This window comes from Epinephelus moara, chromosome 23 (assembly GCF_006386435.1).
Source record: "Epinephelus moara isolate mb chromosome 23, YSFRI_EMoa_1.0, whole genome shotgun sequence".
Classification (NCBI taxonomy): domain Eukaryota; kingdom Metazoa; phylum Chordata; class Actinopteri; order Perciformes; family Serranidae; genus Epinephelus; species Epinephelus moara.
This window is the reverse complement of record NC_065528.1, coordinates 10350115-10374420: the sequence shown is the minus strand read 5'-3', so window position 1 is coordinate 10374420 and position 24306 is coordinate 10350115. Positions and strand designations below refer to the sequence as shown.

At 43.7% G+C, this 24306-nt stretch overlaps 1 protein-coding gene across 7 annotated transcripts in view; it reads left to right on the top strand.

Moving 5' to 3' along the window:
- Positions 1 to 24306, top strand: part of foxp2 (forkhead box P2) — a 115855-nt gene that overhangs the window by 76329 nt on the left and 15220 nt on the right. For 5 of the 7 annotated variants that reach the window (XM_050036023.1, XM_050036020.1, XM_050036024.1 and 2 more), the window contains 7 exons: positions 2865 to 2954; positions 5614 to 5794; positions 6955 to 7240; positions 9602 to 9706; positions 16655 to 16742; positions 18536 to 18619; positions 23191 to 23401. In XM_050036023.1, the coding sequence (XP_049891980.1) occupies positions 2865 to 2954; positions 5614 to 5794; positions 6955 to 7240; positions 9602 to 9706; positions 16655 to 16742; positions 18536 to 18619; positions 23191 to 23401 (1045 nt within the window). The remainder of the gene's footprint in view (positions 1 to 2864; positions 2955 to 5613; positions 5795 to 6954; positions 7241 to 9601; positions 9707 to 16654; positions 16743 to 18535; positions 18620 to 23190; positions 23402 to 24306) is intronic. The other 2 variants (XM_050036026.1, XM_050036022.1) reach the window with 1 other exon arrangement.

Here is a 24306-nt window from a genome sequence, read left to right as displayed (position 1 = left end):
TCCGGTTTATCGCAGCCACCGGTCGCCCATGCCAACTCACCACAGCCCTGTGTCCTTGACACGCTTACCAAGAGGAATCTGAAATTGACGCACTCGTTCACGTCACCTCTAATTAACCGTCTCTAGTGTGTCGCTGGTTCAATTCCCTGACAAGCATCCATCAGGGACTGAGAGAGTAGGGCACAGTCAGGTTGAGCACCAGGAGCTGAATGATAGGTGATGGATGATGTAATATTTGGAATCAGCTCAAGAAAGCACACACTCGGCACAGTCTCGTGTCAGAGTTGAAATGCATTTCTCATTCATAGATTTGATTAAGGGAAGGAGAATTGTTTAATTAAGAACGTCAGTCATTCTGATTATTCCTCTTCATTAAGAGCTCTCAGACTCTGGATTTGGTTTCAGTACAATGGCATGCCTTTGCACTGGCTTTTTCACAGCAACTAAAGGCACTTATAATTTTACACTTAACATTTTCAGCTTGCATATTTTTTGTACAGTACTATAAGGATTACATGGTCAATCTTAAAGGAATACTTCCCCTCCCAAATGGCTATTTGTATATCAGTTACTTACACTGAGTTACATTAATGGCATGAAGATAACTTTTTTTAATTTTTTTTATTGCCTGCCTCCTCCGTAAGCGAAGAATCCAAAAATATAGAAAATTCTTGATAAAGTTAAGACATAAGGGTCCACGTCCAGCAACAGCAAACCTGTAGCAAACATCAGTTTAAAAGCTCTCACACAGCCAGTGCAGTTTAATCCAAATCTCATTTATCCAGTCATATGCTCAGTACTTCCCAATCATACGGTGTCTCTAAAACATTATTATTAAAAACTCTTCTGCATAAACAGTCACCAACGAGTAGTGTGCCTTCGCTGTTATGTCGAAAATGCATGTTTGTGAAGTACTGAGCATATGACTGGATAAATGAGACTTGGCTTATACTGCACAAGTTGTGTGAGACTTTGTAAACAGATGTTTTAATCCAGTTTTACTGCTGTTAAATTGGAGCCCTGTGACTTCAGTTCAAGAATTGTCTCTGTTTTTGGATTCTTCGTTCACAGTGGAGGCATGCAGGAAAAACAGTTTTCCTTACGTATTCAATGTAACATGGGTGAGTAATAGGTATACAAATTGTCATGTGGGGGGTGATGTAGTGCATGAAGACTGACCTTGTAATCCTTAAAGTACTGTAAAAACTTAGTTTCTCTCACATGCCTTTTACAGTTAACAGGGAATCCAAAAAGGCGAACATTCTTCATGGACTGAAGTAAACGGTGTCAGCGTGTAACAACAGCAAGACTAAATCAAAACATTTATGTACAAACCCTCACATGAACTTGTGCTGTATAATCTTCATTTATCTAGTTGTATGCTCAGTACTTCCCAAACACATGCATTTTCGCCAAAACGTTCCAATTTAAAACACGTCAGTACAAACACTTTAATGCACGGCCAAGTGGCGTGCATGAGCACACATATGCGTTTGAAGTCTACTCGAACAGAGCTCATACGCACGGTCATGCTCAGGCACACTCAGGGAGCACTACCCATAGGAGAAAGTGTTTTATATTGTAACGTTTTAGAGACTGGATAAATGAGACTTGGATTATACTACACGACTTTTGCGAGAGTTTGTGAACTTATGTTCTGCTATAGTTTTGCTGTTGTTAAATGTGTCCCCAATGACTTAAATTGATAAGGAATGTTCACCATTTTTTGGATTCTTCATTCACCATTGAGGCTTGCAAGAAAAACAGCATTTTCTTGTTGAATTCAACACAACAGGGGGTGAGTTATTGAAAGACAAATGATCATTTTGTGGGTGATGTATATCTTTAATAGGAAAGTTTATCATTTTGAATGGAATCTGCCATACAGGACATTTAGCACCCATAATCCTGACTCAACAGCAATCACAGTGTCAGAACCTGTCGTCAGTCAGCACAGAGTCAAGTTATATTGTGGATTTATGTTGATTAAGTGACTACAGCAGGAGTTATGAAACATTCTCCAAGGGCTCAATATTAGTGTCTGTAAAATCATGTGGATATTTCAATGGCAGTTAGCAAAGAAGTGGACCATGCATTCCACTGGCCGACTTCATGGACTTCTCTGTCAGGGCCAAAAGCCATCTGAAGGTTATAAGAAATAAAAGTGAAATCATTGTCTAAATAGCTGTCAAAGCATGTGTGTTAAAGGAATCAGTTCAATGTAGCGAACCTGTTCCTGAGAGGCTTTACTCTGTTTATTTCAGCCACTCCAAAGGAAGCCAGTGCACTCTGGCAGCCAAATGCGTCGTTAATATGATGAATTGTTGCCCCCTACAGAACTGTGGGACTATTAAAAGTCCATATGGAGAGGACTGCGAAAGACAGCTAGGATACAAATGCCAAAAGCAGTAGAAAATGTATTTATAATGTGCAACAGTTTGTGCATAACCAACATGTGAAGTCCAGCTGGAGCTGAAGAAGTGCAGGCCAAAGACTAAATGACTAGTTAATTGTAAGGGATTGACTTTGAGGGTTGCAAGTAAATCAAATCGTATAGTTATATATCCCCACAATGGCATACAGTCTGAGTTTTATGATGGAAAACATTTACAATAAATCATTATAAATTTGGGAGCAGTGCTGTTTCGTAGCTTATAAATACTACAGCATTATTTAGGGTCGTACTGTATACATATAAATATGACATCGTCTATGATTCATTTAATGTTATTGTTTCTATGACTGTATATGATACAGTTTAGAGATTTGTACTTAGGCAAATATGGATTTACTCATTCTCATTCTGTGTGTGTGTGTGTGTGTGTGTGTGTGTGTGTGTGTGTGTGTGTTGTGTGTGCACACAGCAACACCTGCAGGAGTTTTATAAGAAACAACAGGAGCAGCTTCATCTGCAGCTTCTCCAGCAGCAGCACCCTGGCAAGCAGGCTAAAGAGGTAGGTTCACCACATACACACATGCACACTTATTGACACTGATAATTTTTGTGCACAATCAGTGATTAAAAAAGGACACTAAAACTCTTGGATTAGAGGTTTTCAACCAGGGATTCACTGTAGAAGTGAGCCCAATGTGAGTAAAGGCCCAGACTCACCAAACTGACATCAAAGATCAAGTGGCGACAAAGGCTAACTGTTGCATTGCCTGTGTCTCAGTCAAAAAGTTGCACCTGAATATGGACTACAGCTAATGGCTGACTAGCATGTACATTCTGCACCTGTGCAAGAGGAAATAACTCTCCATGGCAGCAAGTGGCGGTAGTTTGTATTCATCATTCCAAAAGGGACACCAGAAGACCGGTTTAAGACGCTGGTTAGCCAGTTAGCGCGGTAACAGCACAACCTGATTTTGCTAAACATGCTGAATCAGATGAAAAAAAGGCCAACAAGGGCCAACTAGTGCCAATGGTGCAGGACACACCGCAAAAACTATGGCTACAGACGCTCACCAACAGCCCAACATTGACTGGCGGCTGACCATCAGCTTGGTGCATCAGGGCTCTAGGTTTCATACGAGTAACTATTCTGATCATAGGTTTCACTTCCTCGACAGTTATCTCTATACTAAACTATGAACTTCTGGTCATCTGTCATATCTAACAACCAAAATTTTGTCAGATGGAGGTCCCTGCAGCCAAATCTTATCAAATGGGGGTCCGTGACCCAATATGTATCAGTGTAGGGGTCCTTGACGCAAAAAGGTTGAGAACCACCGTCTTATATAATTAGAAACGTGGGAATATTTGATTGTAATGTTTGAATCGAAGTCTGTGAATCCATTCTCATTTTGTCAGCCATGAGCAAACACTTCCTTTGGTGTTCACTTCAGATGACACATTCCTTGTTTTGTAATTGAACAAAATCAACTTGTTAATTTGTTATTACCGAGTAGACGAACTCACAAACACACACACCACTAATGAACTGTTTCAAGTGATGTTCGCACACACTATGCACTCACACACTCACTGATTTATAGAAAGGAGACCGGAGACAAAGGGGTCCTGCGTCCAACTCGTTAATGAACTGTTTCCGCAGGCGTACAAACACGCACAAACACATGCACCGCCTCTAAAGTTACAGCGTACGATGCTCATAAATCACGGTGACAGGCAGCCGGTCGACAGACATCGTTCTTTCTGGCTATCAGTGAGGAGGAGATGAGCGTGACAGCCTCAGACACATTTGTGTTGTTGGGAGCGTCACACGGCGCCGAACCCTGAGAGGCAGTCCAGGGCCACATCCAGGCAGTACTGTACGTGTTGAAGCAGCTAAATTGATCAGAAAAAAGGTGTCACATAAACACAATGTCTTTCTGTGTGTGTCTCTCTCTGCGTGTTTCACCTCTCAGTGTCTCCTCAAGCAGCCCATTATGCTGCCCCTACAGGAAGTAGGGCTGACCTCCCCGCGGCTTTGTTTCTGTTTGGATTTGTGAATAGAGTTTTTCAGGGGACCCTGCCATCAAATATGGAATAGAAATTGCTCCCTTATTTCTCTCGAGGCAGGGGGGGGGGGGGGGNTTCTCTCGAGGCGGGGGGGGGGGGGGGGGCAAACTGCTTTTCTCCATCACTCCATTATGCAGCCTGTTTTCCAGTGAGCGCATCACAAGTTTTGCTCCCCTTCCCCCGTCCCTCCACCTCCACCTCCATGCTTTTCCAGGTCCACCATGATATAAACACACAGAAACACGTGACTAGACTAGACTAGAAAGACTGAATATATTCCATCAAATCTAACAGTGTGCACTTCTAGCCAATTATTACCTGAGTTTTCAGATTCAAAGCTTTTGCCTCTCCGGAAAACTGCCTCCCTCTCTGACTTGTTTTGCAATGGCGACTGAGTTTGATGTTTTCCATTTTGTTGTTGTTTTTGTTGTTGTTTTGCACAGGGCTTACGCAATTGCCTGTCTGGCCCAGCGATAAACAACTCTGTGAGGCAGCGAGGAGAGCAGAGAGTGGGGGTGGAAGGAGGGGGGCGTGTGCATGTGCGTGCATATGTGTGTGTTTGCACTTGTGTCTATGCATCCACACGCGTGTGATGCTGTAAATCTCTCATTCTGCCAGCTCCCTCTGGCCACATAAGCTGTAACAGACCATCAGTGAAGGCGAGACAATTAACTATCAGGGCTGGTCGAAGGGGGGGTGTGTGGGATGGGGGGGGATTATACCCGAGGCTTAGTATCATACACAATCAAAAGGCACATACACTGACGGGCTTGAGAGCTGGTATATCAGCACAGCTTTGTGTCTTGTTTGTGTGTTTGTGTGTGTGTGTGTGTGTGTGCTCACAGATGTGAACACACACAAAGAAGGCAACAACACTGTGGTACAGCCCAAAAAAAAAACAGGAGGGAAGACTAAGTGAGCACAGGCAGAGAGCGAGAGCGTGCAGAGACACAGAAGAACAGGCAGAGAGGTATAGCTAAGGTCACGGCAGAGGCGAGTGAGTGCAGACTCTCCACACACAGCAAAAACACGGCTCCGTCTCCTCTCTCCTCTCCCACTCTCTCAGTTGTTAATTCGTCTGTAATTTTCCCTCCCCTCCTCTCCTCTCCACTCCTCTCTTGCTCCTCTCTTCCTCCTCCTCCTCTCTATAGCAACAGCAGCAGCAGCAGCAGCTGGCCGCCCAGCAGCTTGTCTTCCAGCAGCAGCTCCTGCAGATGCAGCAGCTCCAGCAGCAGCAGCACCTGCTCAACATGCAGCGGCAGGGCCTGCTCTCGCTGCCCGGGCCCGCTCCCGGCCAAGCCGCCCTGCCCGGACAAACCCTGCCCCCGCCAGGTAAGAGGAAGAGGAGGGCCAGAGGAGAGGGAGTGGGGAGGAAGAGGGAGGAAGGGGAATGTAGTCGTGTTAATCTTAAAGCACGTGACTTGCAACAGTGGTGGGTCACATGCTTCCTGTGTGTTTTGTTTGCAGGTGTTCAGTGTCTGCTTTTGTCACTGTCATTGTGCCTTCCATCTCCAAGGCTCTCTGTCCCACTCCTCTTCTGTCTTTCCATCCTGCCTGGTTTTTTTTTGTTTCTCTCATTGGTATGCACCTGTGAACCCCCTGCGTTATCTCTTAAGTATGTCTGTCTGTCTGCCTTCCCCTCATTGGTATGCTCTTCCGCCATCCACTTTGTCCCTAACTCTCCACATGATCGTTTTGTTTAGTCTTCCATTCTTCCTTTCTCTCTCTCTCTCCTTGTCTTATTGTGGCTCTCTTTGTCTACCTCTGTTTCTCTCTCAGCTCTGCTCTGCCTATGTTTGTTGTTTTTTCCATCTCTGTTTCTATTCCCCCGCTCCCCCCGGCCCCCTCCTTCTTTCCCCGGTCGTTGTTGTTGTTGTTGTTGTTTACTGCCTTCACTGAGAGCCAGGGAGCGGAGAAACAGAAGAATAAAAGGACAGAGAGAGAAAGAGGTAGAGGAGAGCAGGCTCCATTTTCTTCTCCCGAGCCAAGTAAACACCTATGTTTGTTGTTTACCACCAAAATGGCGCAGACAGAAAACAACAGGCAGGGAGATGTTTATAGCGAAATCAAAGTAGTGAATATTGCCTAATTGGTTGGCAAGCTGAAAACAAGCAGTGGACAAAGCTTGTTTATCTCAGAGGGAACACGCACACATTCACTGTAATCAGAGTTTTAAAGTTCGTCCTCATCGAAAACATACAAATGTTTGAGACTGAGGACTAGACGAGTGAACTGATAACAGGTTGAACCTAACTGGGAACAAAAGAGGAAGAGTACACTTCATTGTGTTGAGCAGTACAGCGTGAGTTCATTGAGGTCTGCAGTGAAGCAGTGCAGGATGATAGTCTCACTGATGGCAAGGCCTTGAGTCATGCAGCTTTATACAACTTTTATGGCTGTTGCAAAAGTTTGCAGAGTAAAGGCTTCAGCTTTTGTCTCACAGCTGATACTGGAGTTTACATTTCTCTTCCTCTCTGTCTTGATTTCTCTAGCTGGCCTGAGCCCCGCCGAGCTCCAGCAGTTGTGGAAGGACGTGACCGGAGGCGGCAGTCACGGCATGGAGGACAACGGCATCAAACACAGCAACAGCGGCACCGGAACCGGCGGGGGTGGCGGCGGTCTCGACCTCTCCACCAACAACTCTTCCTCAACTACCTCCTCCTCCAATCCCGCCAAAGCGTCGCCGCCCATCTCTCACCATTCCATCGCCAACGGACAGTCCCCCGCCCTCAACCACAGAAGAGAGAGGGAACGGGAACGGGAAAGGGAGCGAGAGAGGTAAAACAACTGAACTGTCAAATCCACCCAGCTTTTTCTGATGCAGCACCAAGGAAAAAAAAAGGCAGAGAAGAAGATGAAAAGTTTACAGTTTGCTACCCGTCACACAAGCTTGTTGTTTTTGTGCCACGATTCAACGCAGGAACACATCAGAACTGTGCACTCCAATCCACAGTGTTTGTCCTCGTTTAAAATACCAGCATCGTTACAAGAGGGAAAACATGATGTTTTGTTTATTTGTTCAATAGTTTATTAGCGTCTTGGTAATATTCAACAACAAAAAAAAGGGGAAAAAAAGAGCCTGTTCTCCCAGGGGACCGCGTGTGCCGTTGAACGCACTTAGCTTGCACACAGATATCAAAAGCAGGGAGAGGAAGCCATGCAGGCAGACGTACTTACAACAAGCCTCTCTGGCAGGCAAGACAAGGTAACCTCCTTGTACATTAAGTATTTAGTGCTTTCTCTCTTTTTTTTTTTCCTCTTTTGAAAATTACCTTCTTTGCTTGCTTGTCATGTAAACAGAATACGTGATGCCTTGAGTGGCGTTTCCAGGATGTTTATCCTTGTGATGGCGTCTTTTATAAATGTACCCAGCACCAAAACACTGACTGTTCACATATCTGCCTATCTGGCCCATGCATTATTCAAAGGCTTTTCTTGGGCGATATTATAATAAGGACTTAGGATAGCGGTGTGTGTATGTGTGTGTGGATGCTTGGTAGAGACTCACACTGGAGGTGGAAGTGCTGTGTAATTGGTTTAAAGTAGATGCTATCTCTCCAGTACCACTAAAAGGAGGCTTGAAAAAGATACCTTTAGAAGGAAGACAGAGAGAAAGAGAGAGGTAGGGAGGGAATGAGAAGAGAAGGAAGAAGGGGGGGGGAGAAAAAAAGACGTTTTATCTGCCTGTGTCCCGAGGGGTGTGTGGTGTCTCATAATGATCGAACAAGGAGTATTGTCAGGAGCACTGCTTACTAACATGCCATGGATCGATGTGGGGAAAGCCCCTCTGTAAAACACAGTGTGAGCTCTGCCAGCACTAACACACACACATACACGCACAATATTCATGGGCCACACACAGGCATGCATGCACATAGCCATCGACCACACACATACATGCTCAGGCATAACCTATAAGCAGACAAACACACACATACTCTGTACGCAACGCACTCCCGTTCGCATTTTTGCACACAGACAGATGCACACACCAGTGCCAAGCCTAAAGGTTAAACTGTCATCTTTAATAGGATGTGCTGTCTAGGCAGGGTCGTAACTTATTTGGGTGCCATTTGAAAAACGCCAGAGCACCCCTGCCCCCATTGTCCTCAAAGAACATAAGTTACACAGAGTATTAATCTCCTGATGAAAATTATATGGCTGTCTGGATTTTTAATGTTTACTTGAAAGCGTCCACCCCTCCTCCCCATAATGGCTTTACAAGATGGGATGGTGGCTGTGGTGGAGGCAAAGCTACAGCTCACTCTAGATTTCCACTGGGGATGTTCGCTCACACATTAGTCTACGCTGACTCTTACTTAAAGGGATAGTTCAGCCCAAAATCAAAATCATATTTTTTCTCTTAACTGTAGTGCTTTTTATCAGTCTAGATTGTTTTGGTGTGAGTTGCCAAGTATTGGAGCTATCAGTTGTAGAGATGTCTGCCTTCTCTTTAATATAATGGAACTAGATGGAACTTGGCTTGTGGTGCTCAAAGCACCAAAAAAGTACATTTGAAAAACTCAGCAGCAATGTCTCTTTCCAGAAATCATGACCTGCTTACTCAAGATAATTCACAGACCTTGTTGTGAGCAGTTTCATGAAGGAACTACTTTCTCTCTACCAAACTACACCCACAAACTGTATCACTGCACAGAAGGAAGTGTGCATCTGCTGCTAGCTCACCTTGCACCACTGAGCTAGCTAACTTTACAGTGAAACTGAGGAGGACATCACTTGTGTTTACATCTCGCACTGTCAAGAGCATGAGTCTCTCATCCATGAGTAGATGCACACTTCCTTCTACACAGTGATTCGGTTGGCAGATGCAGTTCAGCAGAGAAAAACTAGTTCCTACATGACACTGCGCTCAACAAGGTCTGTGGATTATCTTGGTGTAACCAGGTCATGATTTCTGGATTTCTTTCACTCTGCCTCTCCTCCCTATAGTTGGTATTTGGACAGTTCAACTGAACTGACCTGTTTTGACCCCTTTCTTACTGATTATAACCTAACATACACAAACCTCAAGCCTCTGCAGATTCTGAGATGAACTCGAGGCTACCCTTCCCTTCTTACTCCCTCCTCCCTCATTTTTGCTGTCTTGTTTGCTTATTTTCTCTTTTTTTTCTCCTTCAGTTCACTACATGAAGAAAGCGGAGGGACCCACCCCCTGTACGGTCACGGCGTGTGTAAGTGGCCCGGCTGCGAGAACATCTGCGAGGACTTTGGACAGTTTTTGAAGTAAGAGCACACTGCAGTGACATAGATGTCTCACTCACCTCTCCCTGTTAACACCATGTGGGATTTTGTGTGTCTGTACAAGAAGCTAATATCTATTTTGTTGTGAAGCACACAAAAAGTCCTCTCCCTTTCCGCGGGTACAGAGGGGCCTAACAAAGAAAACATCACTGCCTTTCAAAGAGCGCATTTTGACCTCCCAGACAGCCAGTTGACAGGGTTCAGCTCTGGCAGCCCAGGATTCAAACCAACTCTGATCCATAACAAATCTCCTTCCTGGCGTGGAAGGGCCTGATAGGTTTGTGAAAAAGCGTCAAAAAGCTAATGGCAACTCGCACGGCCGCACACTTACCTCCACAACAAAGGCCCCCATTCACTGTTGTCATGGTGCAGGCGCCAGAGCGAATTAACTCTTCATGCTCCATCAACAATTTAGTTAATTAGCTCATTTGTAATTGGCCGGCTTTGTTGCCAGGATGTTAGTGGGGGGACATCAAAGGAAGAAGGTGTTTGCAGCACTGCCGATTACAGGTTATCACATTGCCACTCACTGAGAGTCTCTCTCTCTCCCTCTCTCACTCTCACTATCACTCTTTCCCTGGCTCCCTGCTCTCACACAGAGAAGAAAAGAAAGGGAAAGCTTTAATTTGAATATTCTAATTAGATTTGTAATTAACTGTGAAATAACGATCTGGCGAGTGTTTTTCACGGGCTGTAAATGTCCATGTGAATTCGCATAAACTATTGAAATCAGGACATTGTTCCGGCGTATTTTCCAAATTATGCATTTCTCTACAGTAGCGACTGTAATAAGTTGCAGAAAGCTAAAAAATGTACTGATACAAGAAACGAGTCCACCCATGGGGGAGCCGCTGTAGGATTTAGGTCAGGCTTTTCTTTGCTAATTCTACAGCAGCTTGTGAATTAAAGCTAAAAGGTGTATCTGTGGAATGAAATGACTCTAATAAAAATAGTGTTTACCAGTCTTTGAAAGACGCAGCCAGACATGACATTAAGCTGCATTTTCACACTCTATCAACGCATACAATACACTCAAAGGAGCCATAATTGACGGCGATGGATTTAAATGAATCAGGGGTGAATATGTGTTCCAACTATTGCCTGACAAGTGTGTTTGCTTATCCCCTGTGGAAAATGTGCCACATACATGTCAATGTCAATATCAGTTTTCTACAGAGGACACAGCACATCCAAAGGCATCATGTAGTATAATTCTGAAAGCCACGCTTATGGAAAGCCGGTTTGCCGTGTGCGACGCATTGTCCAAGCTGGACTACATGTGCACAAGTCCAGGTGGAAGAGTTTGCCTTGCAGCTTGGGAACAAATGTGTGTGTGAGAAGGCAAGCGTGTGTCAGATTAGCAGGTTTCCTGATATCTTGTCCTGTCACCTCAGTACACTTACTTAAAGAAGACATCAGTCTATCCCTCTGCACTATACGCTCGCTTCACACGCAAACAAAACCTAAGTCTGTGTGCTCTAAGGATACTGTGTCTAGGTAGCTTAGCTCAGTTATTTAGGCGAGGGGCAGAGATGCACCGCATAAAGCGATGTGCCTGTGAATCCGGTAAGCTGGTAAGCCAATGCAAAAGGATGCATGGTTGTAAAGACAAACTGAGAGAGCGAGAAAGACAGGCGGAGAGAAAACAGGTAGATTTCAAACTTTAAAGCGAGAGCACAGGTTGGCAGACGGTATTTGTAAGAACACTTGCCAGAACATTGGCTGCTACAAAACAGAACAGTGTCTTGGTTCAGCTCCCCCCCTCGTCCTAACCCCCCAACACACACACACACACACACACACACACACACACACACCGACACACACACATCCCTGCAAGTCAGAGGCTGGCTCTATACTGTAACCCAGCCAGCACATAAAAACAGGCACCAACAAAGAAGGCAGACTCGTCATCAGAACAAAGATGGCTGCTCGGTGGCGTGCCTTGGAGCAGTGATTGTCGGTGTCAGAGGGAGTTCTTTAATGTTTCCGGAGATGCCAGTCGGCTACACACACACACTGCGCGCACATACACACACACGCAGGCACAGTTTAAACGGGGTTACATAAAGCGGGTGTCAGATTTAGATGACAGTTTAGATGTTGGTAGTTGGGAGTGGGTTACGTGTGCGGGGAGGTGGGGTAGGAGGGGGGTTTTGGGGGGGGGGGGTACCCAAGTCAAGCTGGCGTCTCGTAGCTCGCTGTAGGAGCTCAGCTCAGCGGCGGTGACACGTTTAGTCATCTATTGTTTTGTTGCATGAAGAAACTTGTCAAGATCAGCATTTAATAGCTCTTCAGTGCGCTTTTAAGTGTTCTCACCTGGAAAAGGTAGCCGCGAGGTGGCTGGCACCCTGAATTAGCTCTCTGAAGTTCAAAATGAAATAATATTGCTTGGGAATGTTTCTTGAGTGGTGGGTGTTGGGGCTTGTGTGTGTGTGTGTGTGTGTGTGTATTTGTGTTAGTTACATGAAAAAGAGAGACAGTGAAACATAAATGCTATTAGTGCATATGCTGCAGCTATTTTTGTGGGGAGTCTTTATGGTAGACATGAAAAATAGACAGTGCAATTAATGCTTTAACATTTCACCACTTCATATGAATCATTTGCATACTTGTTCAAAGCCATGCCTGTACAAAACCTCCTACTTACTTTGTGCAGTTCTTGTATAGACCACTTCAGTTATTGATTTAAAGGGATATTATGGATTTTTTGAAGTGGGATTGTATGAAGTGCTTATCCATAGTCAGTTTGTTATCCGTAGTAAATGTCAGCTAGCACACCCCCAGTTTGGAGAAGCAGGCAGGAGTACCACCACATAAGCTAAGCAATGTACTTCTGAGGGTGGGGGTCAGCAACAAAATGTATTTTAGCCACCTAAAAAAAGTCCACCGAAAAACATCAGTATCACTTTAAATGTACGCTATATTAAGAGTCGCCAGAGCCGCCAGACTCCATTGAGAAAAAACGTTATTTTAGCTCACTGAACACAGGAGCTGCTGGTCCACCGCTGCTTTGATCAGTTAGTTAGTTTGTGTTATAGTGTGACTTTGGTGAATCCGAACTGACCCTTGAAAACGCTTGAGTCACAGAGCAATACATACAAAGTCACTGAATGAGGCAGTGGTAGACCAGCAGCTCCTGTGTTCAGCAATGTTAAATTGCTGTTTTTCTCAATGGAGTTTGGCTTTCAAGAGAGCGATATAACAGCTTTGATTTCCAGACGGAAATTATTGTTTGACATTAAGGTAAAGCAGTGAAAACGCTCTCAATATAGCGTACACTCAAACTGATATTGATTTTTTTAGGTGGGCCTTTTTAGGTGGCTAAAAAATATTTTGTTGCTGACTCGTCCACAGAATTAGATTGCTTAGCTTCCATATCGGACTCCAGCCTGCTTCTCTAAACTGGGGGCGTGCCAAGTGACATCTACTGTATGTAATTTACTTTCTATGGATAAGTACCTCATACAGCCCCACTTCAAAAAATCTGAACTATCCCTTTAAATCATTCCTGATTTCAAGCTTTAAAGAAGAACAAACAAACATGATTATATTATATCCAGTGTGATGTTTCTTCTCATGTCTCGTCCCCCCAACTTTGCCCTTTCACCTCAAATATCAATATCCTCCCACCTCGATAAGATACAGTCTTATCTACACATAAACAGATACTTGCTCCTACACACACATACACACACACACACACTTAACTCTTCCACTCTCTGTCACCCATCTGCTCTCCTTATTACTGGCAGGAAGGCAGGCTCCATGTTAAAATGGCAAGCTCAGCCGCCAACGTGAACGCTGGTGTCTGTAACCCACTGCTAATTAAACCCACAAGGCAGCAGCCAAGTGTCTTCGTCTCTATATAATGTACACACACACATACACATACACACACTGTGGAGGCAGGCAGGCCCCTGGCCCCTGGATAGCTGAGCTCCCCTCTACCCCTCCACATGTCTGCTGCAGTGTGACAAGACCTTTAAAACGGAGGGCATTACTTATGCACCACCACCATGGGGAGAGTGTGTGTGTGTGTTTGCGTGTGTGTTTGCATGCTTGTGTATATGCACTTGTTTATGCATTCCACTAGGTGCTTTCTTTGTATATGTGCGTGTACATTAGTCTGACTTAATTTAATATTGGTGTGTGTTTGTGTGTCACGTGCACATTAGTGGGCCTAACTTGCCGCTCTCTGCTGGGCCTATGTAGCCCCTGATAATACACACACACAATTAGCAGAAGTGTATCATCCATATATGCTGGCTTGAGTAGATTTATTATTGGGCCCTTAGTGGACGTTGATGGCCTATACATATTCATATACACAGCTGTGGGGCAAAACCTTTGAGATGTTTTGTTAGGGAGAGGAGAGAAACGGCAGCATCCAATAAACAAAAAAAAGAAATCTTTATCAACGTCTGTGTCTCACCTCTCCCTCCCCCCTCACCCTCTCCTTATCCCTCCCTTTGTCTCTTTATTTGCTCTGATTTCTCCACGTTTGCCACATCTCTCAATCTCCATTTCCATGCTTTCTTCCCCTGATCTCACATGGCCTTCATCACATGAGTAATTCCCTCTTCAAGGCAGAAATCAATGCTCTTCTGAAATGAGGCATGAACAGTAAACATAAACAGGAGCCAGGCCTGACAGTGAGACATGTATCCTCCACATCAATGTTTAAATGATTTCAGTTAAGATGAGTCACTCTGACTCTGTTTTTCTTTTACTATTGTTGTTCATTTTCACCTACAGGTCATTTAGATTTGTTTATAATCACAACAACCAAAAGGCAGCAAGGATCAGAGCTACAGCGTAATGACAATTTTCTTATGAGTATAAAAGATAGAAATAATTTAAGAAAGAAGGGATGGAGGGAGATAAAATAGGAGATGCTTTGTAATTAAAGAAGAGGAGAGAGAGCCACAAAGTACTTTTTTGCCCACATCTCAGTAAATAAGGTGTTCTTTCATTATTGTTTTCAGTCTGCCCGTCTGTGTCCCCCATCCTCCTCCTTTTTGTCTTTGTGTGGCATTATTAATGCACAGTAGGACATGCTGCCATTTGAATATTTCATAAATGCATGTAGTAATCTAGCTGTAATCGCCTTGCTAACTGGCCAGCGGTAGAAGGCGTGTGTGTGTGTGTGTGGAGGAAGAGCAAGTCCTGTTGACAGGCCTTGGCACAAACACGCGCAAACACACATTGACAAAATACAAGAAAAACAAGCTGCTTGTCGATGAGAGGCAAACTTAATAAAGATTCCCCCCCCCCCCCTCTCTCGTTTTTTTTGTAATGAGGTATCTTCAGGGACAGCGAGCAGCCCACTCTGTGCTTTTGAAGCAGCTGTAATTCATGACACACGCCATACATCAAGTGCATAAGATAGCATTATGGGCAGTGAAATGAAAAGGGTATTTGCAACATTAGTTCCCTCATCCTGCGAGGGACGTGATTAAATGATTAATGTAATGCCCCCTTTTTGCATGCGCATTCTGAAACAGCAATTAGGCACAGGGCTGGAGAAATCCACCAGTTCGTCCCTCCCCTCGCCGCCGCTATCCCTCATCCATCCCACTCCCCACCCCTCCTTCCTCTAATGCTACCTCATTCTTGATTTATAATGAAAAAAAAAATATCCCGAGCATTAGACCTGAAATGGTTACAAAAGTATAAGCAGGGATGAGATGGAATGGTTTTTTAAATGCTCGCAGTGTAATTGAAAGGTACAGAGCTATTGTGATTACAAATGTTCTATTCAGCTTTTGATTGGCAGGCCAAGAGAAGCCGGCTCAATGAGTTCTTGTTTTGCACATTGCAGATAAACAAGAAGTGAGGGGTTTGGAAGAGAATAGAGGAATATGTGTTGGGGAGTGTGCATTTCTGTGTGTGTGTGTGTGTGTGTGTGTGTGTGTGTGTGTGTGTGTGTGTGTGTGTGTGTGTGTGTGCGCCAATCAGTGTTTGTGCAAGTTCATGATAATGTAAGCGAGTGTGTGTGTTCTTAGATAAAGCCAGAGACAGAGAGAGAGAGAGATATTTTGTACTCCCTCTAATGCACTGGAGGCAGCGCTGTAAATGATCATTGAAGGGTCTGCAAGCTAACCTATAATTACTGGAGATAAAGTGGCAGCTCTGGCATTTCATAAGCATGCCTCCTCAAAGCTTGCTTTGTGAGTTTGTCACCAATGATCATTTAGATAGAGGCTCATTACCCAGCATCACAACACTTTAGAAACCCCTTTTCGCCCCATATTTGTGTGCGTGCGTGTGTGTGTGTGTATGTGTATCTGCATATGTGTGCTTTACCAGGAATAAAGGTCTATCTTAATGGCGAGGCTCTTTTGTGTCCTACAGACGAAATCCAATCAAGACAAAAACCCTCATTGACTGTTATGGCTGTCTGGCTGCCTTTTTCTTCTAATGAGGCGAACACACCAGATACATTTAATATGTCTGCAGGGGGATAATGCACCTTCAGTTGAAGAGCTGCTTTTGTGTGTCAAATGTTGCCGGTGTTAAATTGTGTGTATTGTTTTCGGTAAACGAAGGAGACAAAGCCGTTCTGCTGGGCTAGCATCTTTTATTCTCTGCAGAAAGCAGCGCTCAGGGTGGCACTGAAGTTAGCCATCTAAACTGGCGCTGGCCTATTGTCATGTTAAACATGGCACCACACACCGTCATGTTACTTCTAATTACCTCATTTCAGAGCGGAACAATGGTGCCTAACAGTATCCTATAGATGATTGTCCCAGTATAGAAATATTATCATGAAAACAAAACAGTGGTGAAGTTGATACTGTAATTATCATCCTCCACAATTTTGATCATGGTGAAAATGAGGATTTCTGCTGTCTTTGACATGTCTCATAGTAGTAAATGATGGTGAGTAACATCTCTCTCTGTCTGTCTGTGTCCTCCCACCTCCAGGCACTTAAACAGCGAACATGCCCTCGATGATCGGAGCACAGCCCAGTGTAGAGTCCAAATGCAAGTCGTACAGCAGCTGGAAATACAAGTAAGTTTCCTGTCAAGTAAGAAAGAGTGAAAACTCTCCTCGGTGCAGAGTTGGAACAAAAAGCCTCATATATTGTTACATTTTCACCATTGTCAACTTCTACCGTAACTCATTTCTCATTCAAGTTACTTATCATCCAGTCAAAACAAAATTTTTTTGAAAGTTACATGAGTGAGAGAAAGGCCATACTGCGGTCCGCTTAATACTCCCAGACAAGCAGGACCTGCTGAATTCAACAAAGCCACTAAACAAAGGAATCCTCAGGCCTTACAACGAAAGCCATTATGGCTGTTTTAATTGAATTAAGCGTGTGCTTTATTTTCTCTGCTTTCTTTTTCTTTCTTTTTTTTTCTTCTTCCTCTTTTTCTTTCCAATTAATTGCGAGCGCATCTCTCCCGGTCTGCTGTGTTAATTAACTGCACTTTGCACCTGAAGAAAGCTCAAAAGGAGGGAACTATTTTCAGTAGGTGGAGCGTGACCTTATTAAGAAGTCATGCTGGCTAGATAATGAGAGCGCTGATTGAGCGACATTATTACTCAGCACTGCCGACAAGCGCCCATCTTCCTTTAGAAACAAATAGATACGTATGTTTTAAAGTAGGCTCGAACAAAGTGCCAGCTGGAAATCTTCAGTCTGCCAGTTGAAACCAGGCCAGCGCGCTCTGCACAGTCGCATCTTTTGGGTCAGATGTAAAGTCATTGTTAATAAAATGAGATCAATGCTGTGACAATATTAGGAATATGATAGCAAAAGTGTACATCATAGTGTTCTCTCCCTTCGCCCTTGCTCTCTACCAGAATCTTAAGGCCTGCTTGAAGTCAAGCATTTCCTCCCGCCTAGTTATTTTCTGGTCTGATAAACAGTTTGTATCTAATTGTTAGGCATCTGGTCTTAAAAGTAAATAAATTCTGTTGGCATGTTTTAAAAACAGGATTTATGTTATTTATTTCATTTTCTGTGTTTTGTTTTTCATTGAAACACAAAGCTATTGAAGCTTGCTCTTTACAGTGTGACCAATTACAGTGGTGCGCTTGTGTTGTCTGTCCTGTCTCTTCTCTTTTCTCCCTTTCTCTTTCACTCCCACCATCCCTCTCTTTCTCTTCTTTTTTTTTTTTCCACGGGAGCCGTCACTAGTAATGAGGCCCAGCTCTGTGTATGTGTGCACCTCTGTGTGTGTGCACGCCTACTTGCTTGTCTGTTTCCCTGTGTGTTTGCTTCATGTGTGTGTATATTAAGGGTGTGTGTGTGTGTTGGGGGGGGTTGTTGAGGCTTTCACATGGTCCAGTCCCTGTCACTCCCTGTGAATTAGATTGATGATAGGCGATGGCTGGGGCCACTAACTGGACCAGGGAGGCGGGGCCGCCTGGCACCCTGTTTGGAAGACCCCTTCACCTCTCAGCAGCTGCTGGCTGCGCTCCATCCCCCTAACAGTGTCCACAGGACTTTGAGCAGACACTCAGGACCACCTAATTTATGGCCCAACTAGCTTGTTACTGTCAGAGTCTCGCTGACCTAAATTTTGCTATTGACAAAAAGATGAAATGCTATTTGTTTTGCCTGACCTGTCTGCACCCTCTCCTTCCCCCCAGCCGCTCGGATTCTCCTTACATCACCAGCAGAGCTTTTCCTCACTCGCTTCACATGAAACCTTTTTTTTATCTGTCTGTCTTCTCACTCTGCCACTCCAATCTCATGTCTCATATTCTTTATTCTCATCCCTTTGTCTCCCTTTTTTTGCACTCCTCTCCTCTAATCTACTCTAATGCGCTCTCTTCTTCTCCTCTCTTAACAGCTTTCTAAAGAACGTGAGCGTCTTCAGGCGATGATGGCCCACTTGCACATGCGGCCCTCGGAACCCAAGTCATCTCCCAAACCAGTGAGTGCATATTGCTCCGGCTACCATAAACAGGCCCCCACACAGAAAATGAAACAGTTTAACCAGCCGGCAGTTGTGCCGAGTGAGTGACAGAAGATGAAAGGGGGGAATGGGATTTGTAATACCGAGTTATATCTGCTCCTTATCAGGTATTGTGCGGCGTGAGAGGACAATAGAGTTTGGAAGTGTATTAGACGGCAAAGCGGCAGAGTCCTTGGCTAAAATGCAGGGTCATTTCTTTGTGATAGATATAATAGCCAAAACAACCTGTTGGCTGCTGATGACTGTTTGGCTCAGTGGCCGCAGCGGCACTCCAACATGGAATGAGAGAGGAGAAGATATGTCATTTTAACAACAAACACCTGAAAATTACAGCTGAGTGGTGAAGATGGTGTGATGTTGACATAAATACCCGCAGGGCTGCTGAAATTGGTCACAGAAAAAAAATATATAAAACCCAAAATTGTGAAAGGGGTCATAGAAGACAGAAAATTCTGCGTTTTTCTTTCTGTCGCCTTTTACTTTTTGATTGATTATAAATGCATTTCTCCCAACCCAGCATTTGAATTTAATATTACGATGATACATTTTTGCAAACATTATTTCTTCCCAGTTTTGGACGTTTTGAAATATTTGAGAGCAAAATATTGTTAGTGTGTTCCTGCTGCTTAGTAAGTGCCTACTTTCAATAGAATAATTTTCCTCATCACCTCTCATCATAGAATGTAGATAATCACAAGATAGCATAATTATCCCATAATTCCATCAGGAATCAAACTCCCTTTTTATTATTCAATCTCTCTCTCTCTCTCTCTCTCTCTTTCCTTCTCTCTCTCTGTAGCTTTTTTTTTTTTTTTTTAATCTTCAAAACTCCAGCAGCTTGGTTCCATCTCGTCCAATAAAGAATTTGCAGCCTATAATCCATGCCTGAATATGAATGACTGATGCTAATGAAGTATTGCATTACATAAAGCACACATGAAAGAGCAGCTAATTGCATTTGATGGTGGGGGCAATTCAGAAGGAATTCTTAAACGAACAGTTAAGTCCTCAGTTTTAAGGCTCCCCCGTTTTTTGTTGTTTTTTTGTTTTTTTGTAAGGGGAGATAAGATAAAGATTCTGTGCAGGCAACAAACATGCATGTGTGTGTAGATTGATGGATGGATTTCAAATGGCAGCCTGGATTTACACTCAGAAGAATCACAGGAGCAGGATAGAAGCAGCCGAGACATTTGATAAATATGAATAGTCCATGTTAGCCTATCAGGGCTGGAAGTAAGTCCTATTTTTTCATTAGTGAAGCCCACGAAAGAACCAGTGCCAGACGAATACAAGACACCGGTGCACTGTCTCCAATATGACCCCATTTATTCTCTGAATTGCACTTCATTAAATGCTACCTTTTGGCCATGTCATGGATGGATGAGAATCAAAGTTAGCAAGGCTGCAAGTTCTGAATAATAAGATCTCTCTCTCTCTTTCTCTCTTTCTCCCTCTTGCTCTCAACCTTGGGTGTGTATTCAGATGAGCAAGGGGTGACAAAGTGCTCACTTCTCCATCCGTTTGACTGTAATCAATTCTATTTTGAAAAAAAAAAAAACGGGATTGCACGCCTGCAAACATGTCACGCTTGTTGCCGTGTCTCGTAGGTGAAGAGGCGGCAAAAAAGGACAGGAAATTATGTTTTAACATTATAAATATACATGCCCATACACACACATGAAAGGCATTTATTTTGAATTTAGTTTGCATATTTTGTGGTGTTTCCTGCCGTACAGTGTGTGAGTGTGTTGAGGGAAAGGCTGGTGGTATTTCACAGCTCAGTGTCTGGTTTGGGTGCAGGATGTAGCAGGATGCAGGGAATGAACACATTACACAAACACAGTTAAGAAGAAAACCACTTTGAGTTAATTTGCACATGACATACTTCCATGAAATGAATTAATAATAGTGGTCAAGTGTGTGTTTGTGTTATGGGTTGTCCTTCATAAGGCTTTAGTTAGATGATGTATGAATTGACTGTGTGGTATCAATCAGTCCCACTGATATCAACATGTCTATACTTTCTACAACCCCCCCAACTCTCATCCTCATTCTCTGCACTCAGCAGAGGCCTGTACAGTACATGCAGCCAGCCCTTGTCCCAGCCCATCACTGTAGCAGCTCATTACAGCTAAGTGGGCATATAATTATCATCTGAAAACCCCTACATCCACCGGAGTCTCTCAAACTTGACATTTTATCGTATTTATCAACACACGCCACAAATGACCGCCGATACCTTCTCCTCAGCCCTCGCCCCTCCATCTCTCAGCGCCTTCGGCCCCACATTCCCTCCCTTCTTTCAAGTCGGTTTTAATTCAAACTCTCGCACCGAATGCATTCCACTTGTAGACTCACAATTAAGGCAATTTGGTTTGAATATGTAACGATGTCATTACCATTCCAACTAAATTAGCGCAGAGACTAAAAGGTCAGTTAGGAATTTTCCAGTCGGTTAGAGCCTCTCACATGAGATTTGGGAAGCAAACGCAAAAGTGGTGGAGAAGCCGGACGATTAGCGAGCACAGTTGGCATTCGTGCCAGAGGTGACGAGCACTCTCTGGTCCCTAATGTTGAAGGAGTGGAGGAGACAAAGACAGAGTGAATGCGAGTGTGTCTGGAGTCAGCATAACTGTACACGCAGGGTTTTTTCACTTGTCTTCTCAACCTTAGGGAAAGAACAGAACTTTTACCACTTGTTATACAAGGAGGAATCATCTGCAGCTGTAATAGTGACTTCCAGTTGTTTTGTTGATGATGTTTTATCAGTTTGATCAGTATTAGTCTACTATGAATAAGCAGTTAACTGTTTATCACTCTCCGCTGCACATTTACTGGTTCCACTTAAAGTAGAAGGACTCATGGCTGAGGTGGAGTTAGGGTTTGGCGATATGATGGTATATACTGTGTGATGACTGAAATGTGTCCACCGGTAGAGATTGGGCAAAAGTGTTTCCACCACAGGCGCTTTATTAGGGGTGGACTACGTAGCAAACCAGGGTTGCATTCTTGCCTGATTTTGCAAATGCTGCTGCCTCACAAGGTAACTTATCTGGGCAGACATGTTCTCAGGAACCTTAAAGGAATACTCCACCTGCAAAATAATCATTTGTTCATCAGTTACTCACCATGTTACCTTAAATTTGTGAAGAAAACATTGTTTTTCTCGCATGCCTCCATGGTGAACGAAGAATCCAAAAAAGGTTAATATTCTTCATGAATTAAAGTCATTGGGGACTGCATTTAACGACAGCAAAACTACATCAAAACATCCATTTACAAACCTTTACACAACTTGTGCAGTATAATACAAGTCTCATTTGTACAGCTGCATGCTCAGTTCTTCTGAACACATGCGTTTTGCCAAAACGTTATGGACATTTATGTGCGTATGAGCTCCGCTTGAGCAGACTTTAAATGCATACATGTGCCCAGGGACACTATTCGGCTGTGCAGGAGACTGTTTGTAGTGATGTGTACTGCAGGAGTTGTGTAAGTGTTTGTAAATGGATGATTTGATATAGTTTGGCTGTCATTAAAAGCTGCCCCCATTTACTTCAGTTCATGAAGATTGTACGCCTTTTTGGATTCCCCGTCACTGTGGAGGCACGCAAGAGAAACAAAGTTTTCTTCACAAATTCAAGGTAACACAGGACGAGTAATTGATATACAGATGGTCATGTTGCGGGTGTAGCATTCCGTTAAAGCTCCCATTTTGAAATAATTTTAGTTTCACTGTTTTCAGGCTGAATTGTTGTCTCACATAACGCAGTTTTTTGTTTGTATGGAAGTTGCAAACAAAAGAAGAAAATAATCTTCAATGCGATGAAGTAGAGCATGGTTATTTTTAACCATTTCTTCACTGAATTCACAGAACAATAACTGTATTGTGATATATTTACCGTTACTGTGATGTAAAACTACCAATACAAATAATAATAATGGAAGATTTGGGCCATTTCGCCCACTCTTACTTGGAGTTGCTGCCAATATCTTTTATAAGCCCACAATACAAAGTTCAGTTCACCCTTTCAAAGTGGAAGATAATGTCATGAGTTGGGTTGGGGTTCTGGACCAGGGTCAGATAACCTCTGTATCCCAGTTCAGACCGACAGCAAACAAGGTTTTACCAGCTCATTGCCTCAGTGTGAAAGGATTATGGGTTGTTGTAGTGGGGGAGATAGAGAAGGAGGGAGGCAGGAAGGGAGGGAGGGAGTGATAAATAGAGAGATAAAGAGAGATGGGGCCGGGATAACACGGAGGCTGATCGTTGGATAATCTTGAACAGCGTGCTCTAATTAGAATTCTTATGATACAATTTGGTGGTTGTAATTAGTGGAGATGGGCTGGCTCCTCTCCACGAGCCTTGTTAGTGGAAACACAGCTGTGTTAGAGAGGAGGAGAGCAGACACTCGGCTCTGTCAGAGAAACCACAAAATAATGCCTTCCTCTCTCCCTCCCTCCTCCCTGCTACTCGTATCTGTCTCTTTCCCCGCTCTCCACCCACAATCTGTCTTCCTCCGCCCCAGCTCAACTTGGTGTCCAGCGTCACCATGTCAAAGAACTTGCCCTCGGCATCACCCCCCAACTTACCTCAGACCCCCACCACGCCCACAGCACCTATCACACCCATGGCCGCCATGCCCCAGGTGCCGTCAGTACTGGGAGGAGCGAACGTGCCCAGCATGGGAGCCATGCGCAGACGCCACTCGGACAAATACTCCATGCCTCTGTCGTCAGGTAGGACCAACTACTCAGCACTGCACATGACACAGACATACACATGTTGGGTCAGCAGCACAGCTCATCTTCAAGCAGATCTCTTCACAACATGACAGTGTTTATTGTGAGGAAATTCACCTCCTAAATTGAGTGCTGCACACATACACTGATAAATAAAGACATTAAGCTATTAGATTTTAATGTAGCTTACAGTCTGGTCTGTTTTTGAATCATGTCTTGGATTAAAATTCAACTCAAAATTTGTTGACTTAACACAGATTTCTCCCTTTAAAACTGAATTTCCATTCATATTTAATGACACTATATTGTTGTAATTTCAAATTACATGTGATGCCTCAGCCCTGAACACTGCACTATTAATAGTACTCAACCCATAATGGTATTCTGGTACTTTTTTTAACACACACAGACACACACACACACACACACATGAACACTGACAGAAACACACGCACACAACCACAGAGGCTTGTTGGTCTTACCAATGTGAGACGTCTGGTGGGTTTATAAAAGCAAGCCTGTGTTTAATCACTCTATATGTAAATAGACAAGAACTTCCTCTGTGCATAAATATTACATGAATGTTAATTAAGTTCAAATAATGGTGAAAAAATACAATATTTATTACATTAAGACATTCCATGTGTTAAGCTTTGCATTTTAAACGGTCCGTCTTTGATGTTTATATTTACTCTCTCTGTGTTTAGTGTGAAGACACATAAATTATTCAACTTCACCCTAACTAACTACACGGATCTCATTTTATGGATGTATTAGTGTTTAAGATCTCTCACGAGAGAGATTAATTAAAAATGCATTTTGTTAGACATAGAAAATGCTGATTTGATGTGCCCCCTCTAACCCCCCACCCCCCACCCCTGTCCTCTTTGTCCCCCCCCCCC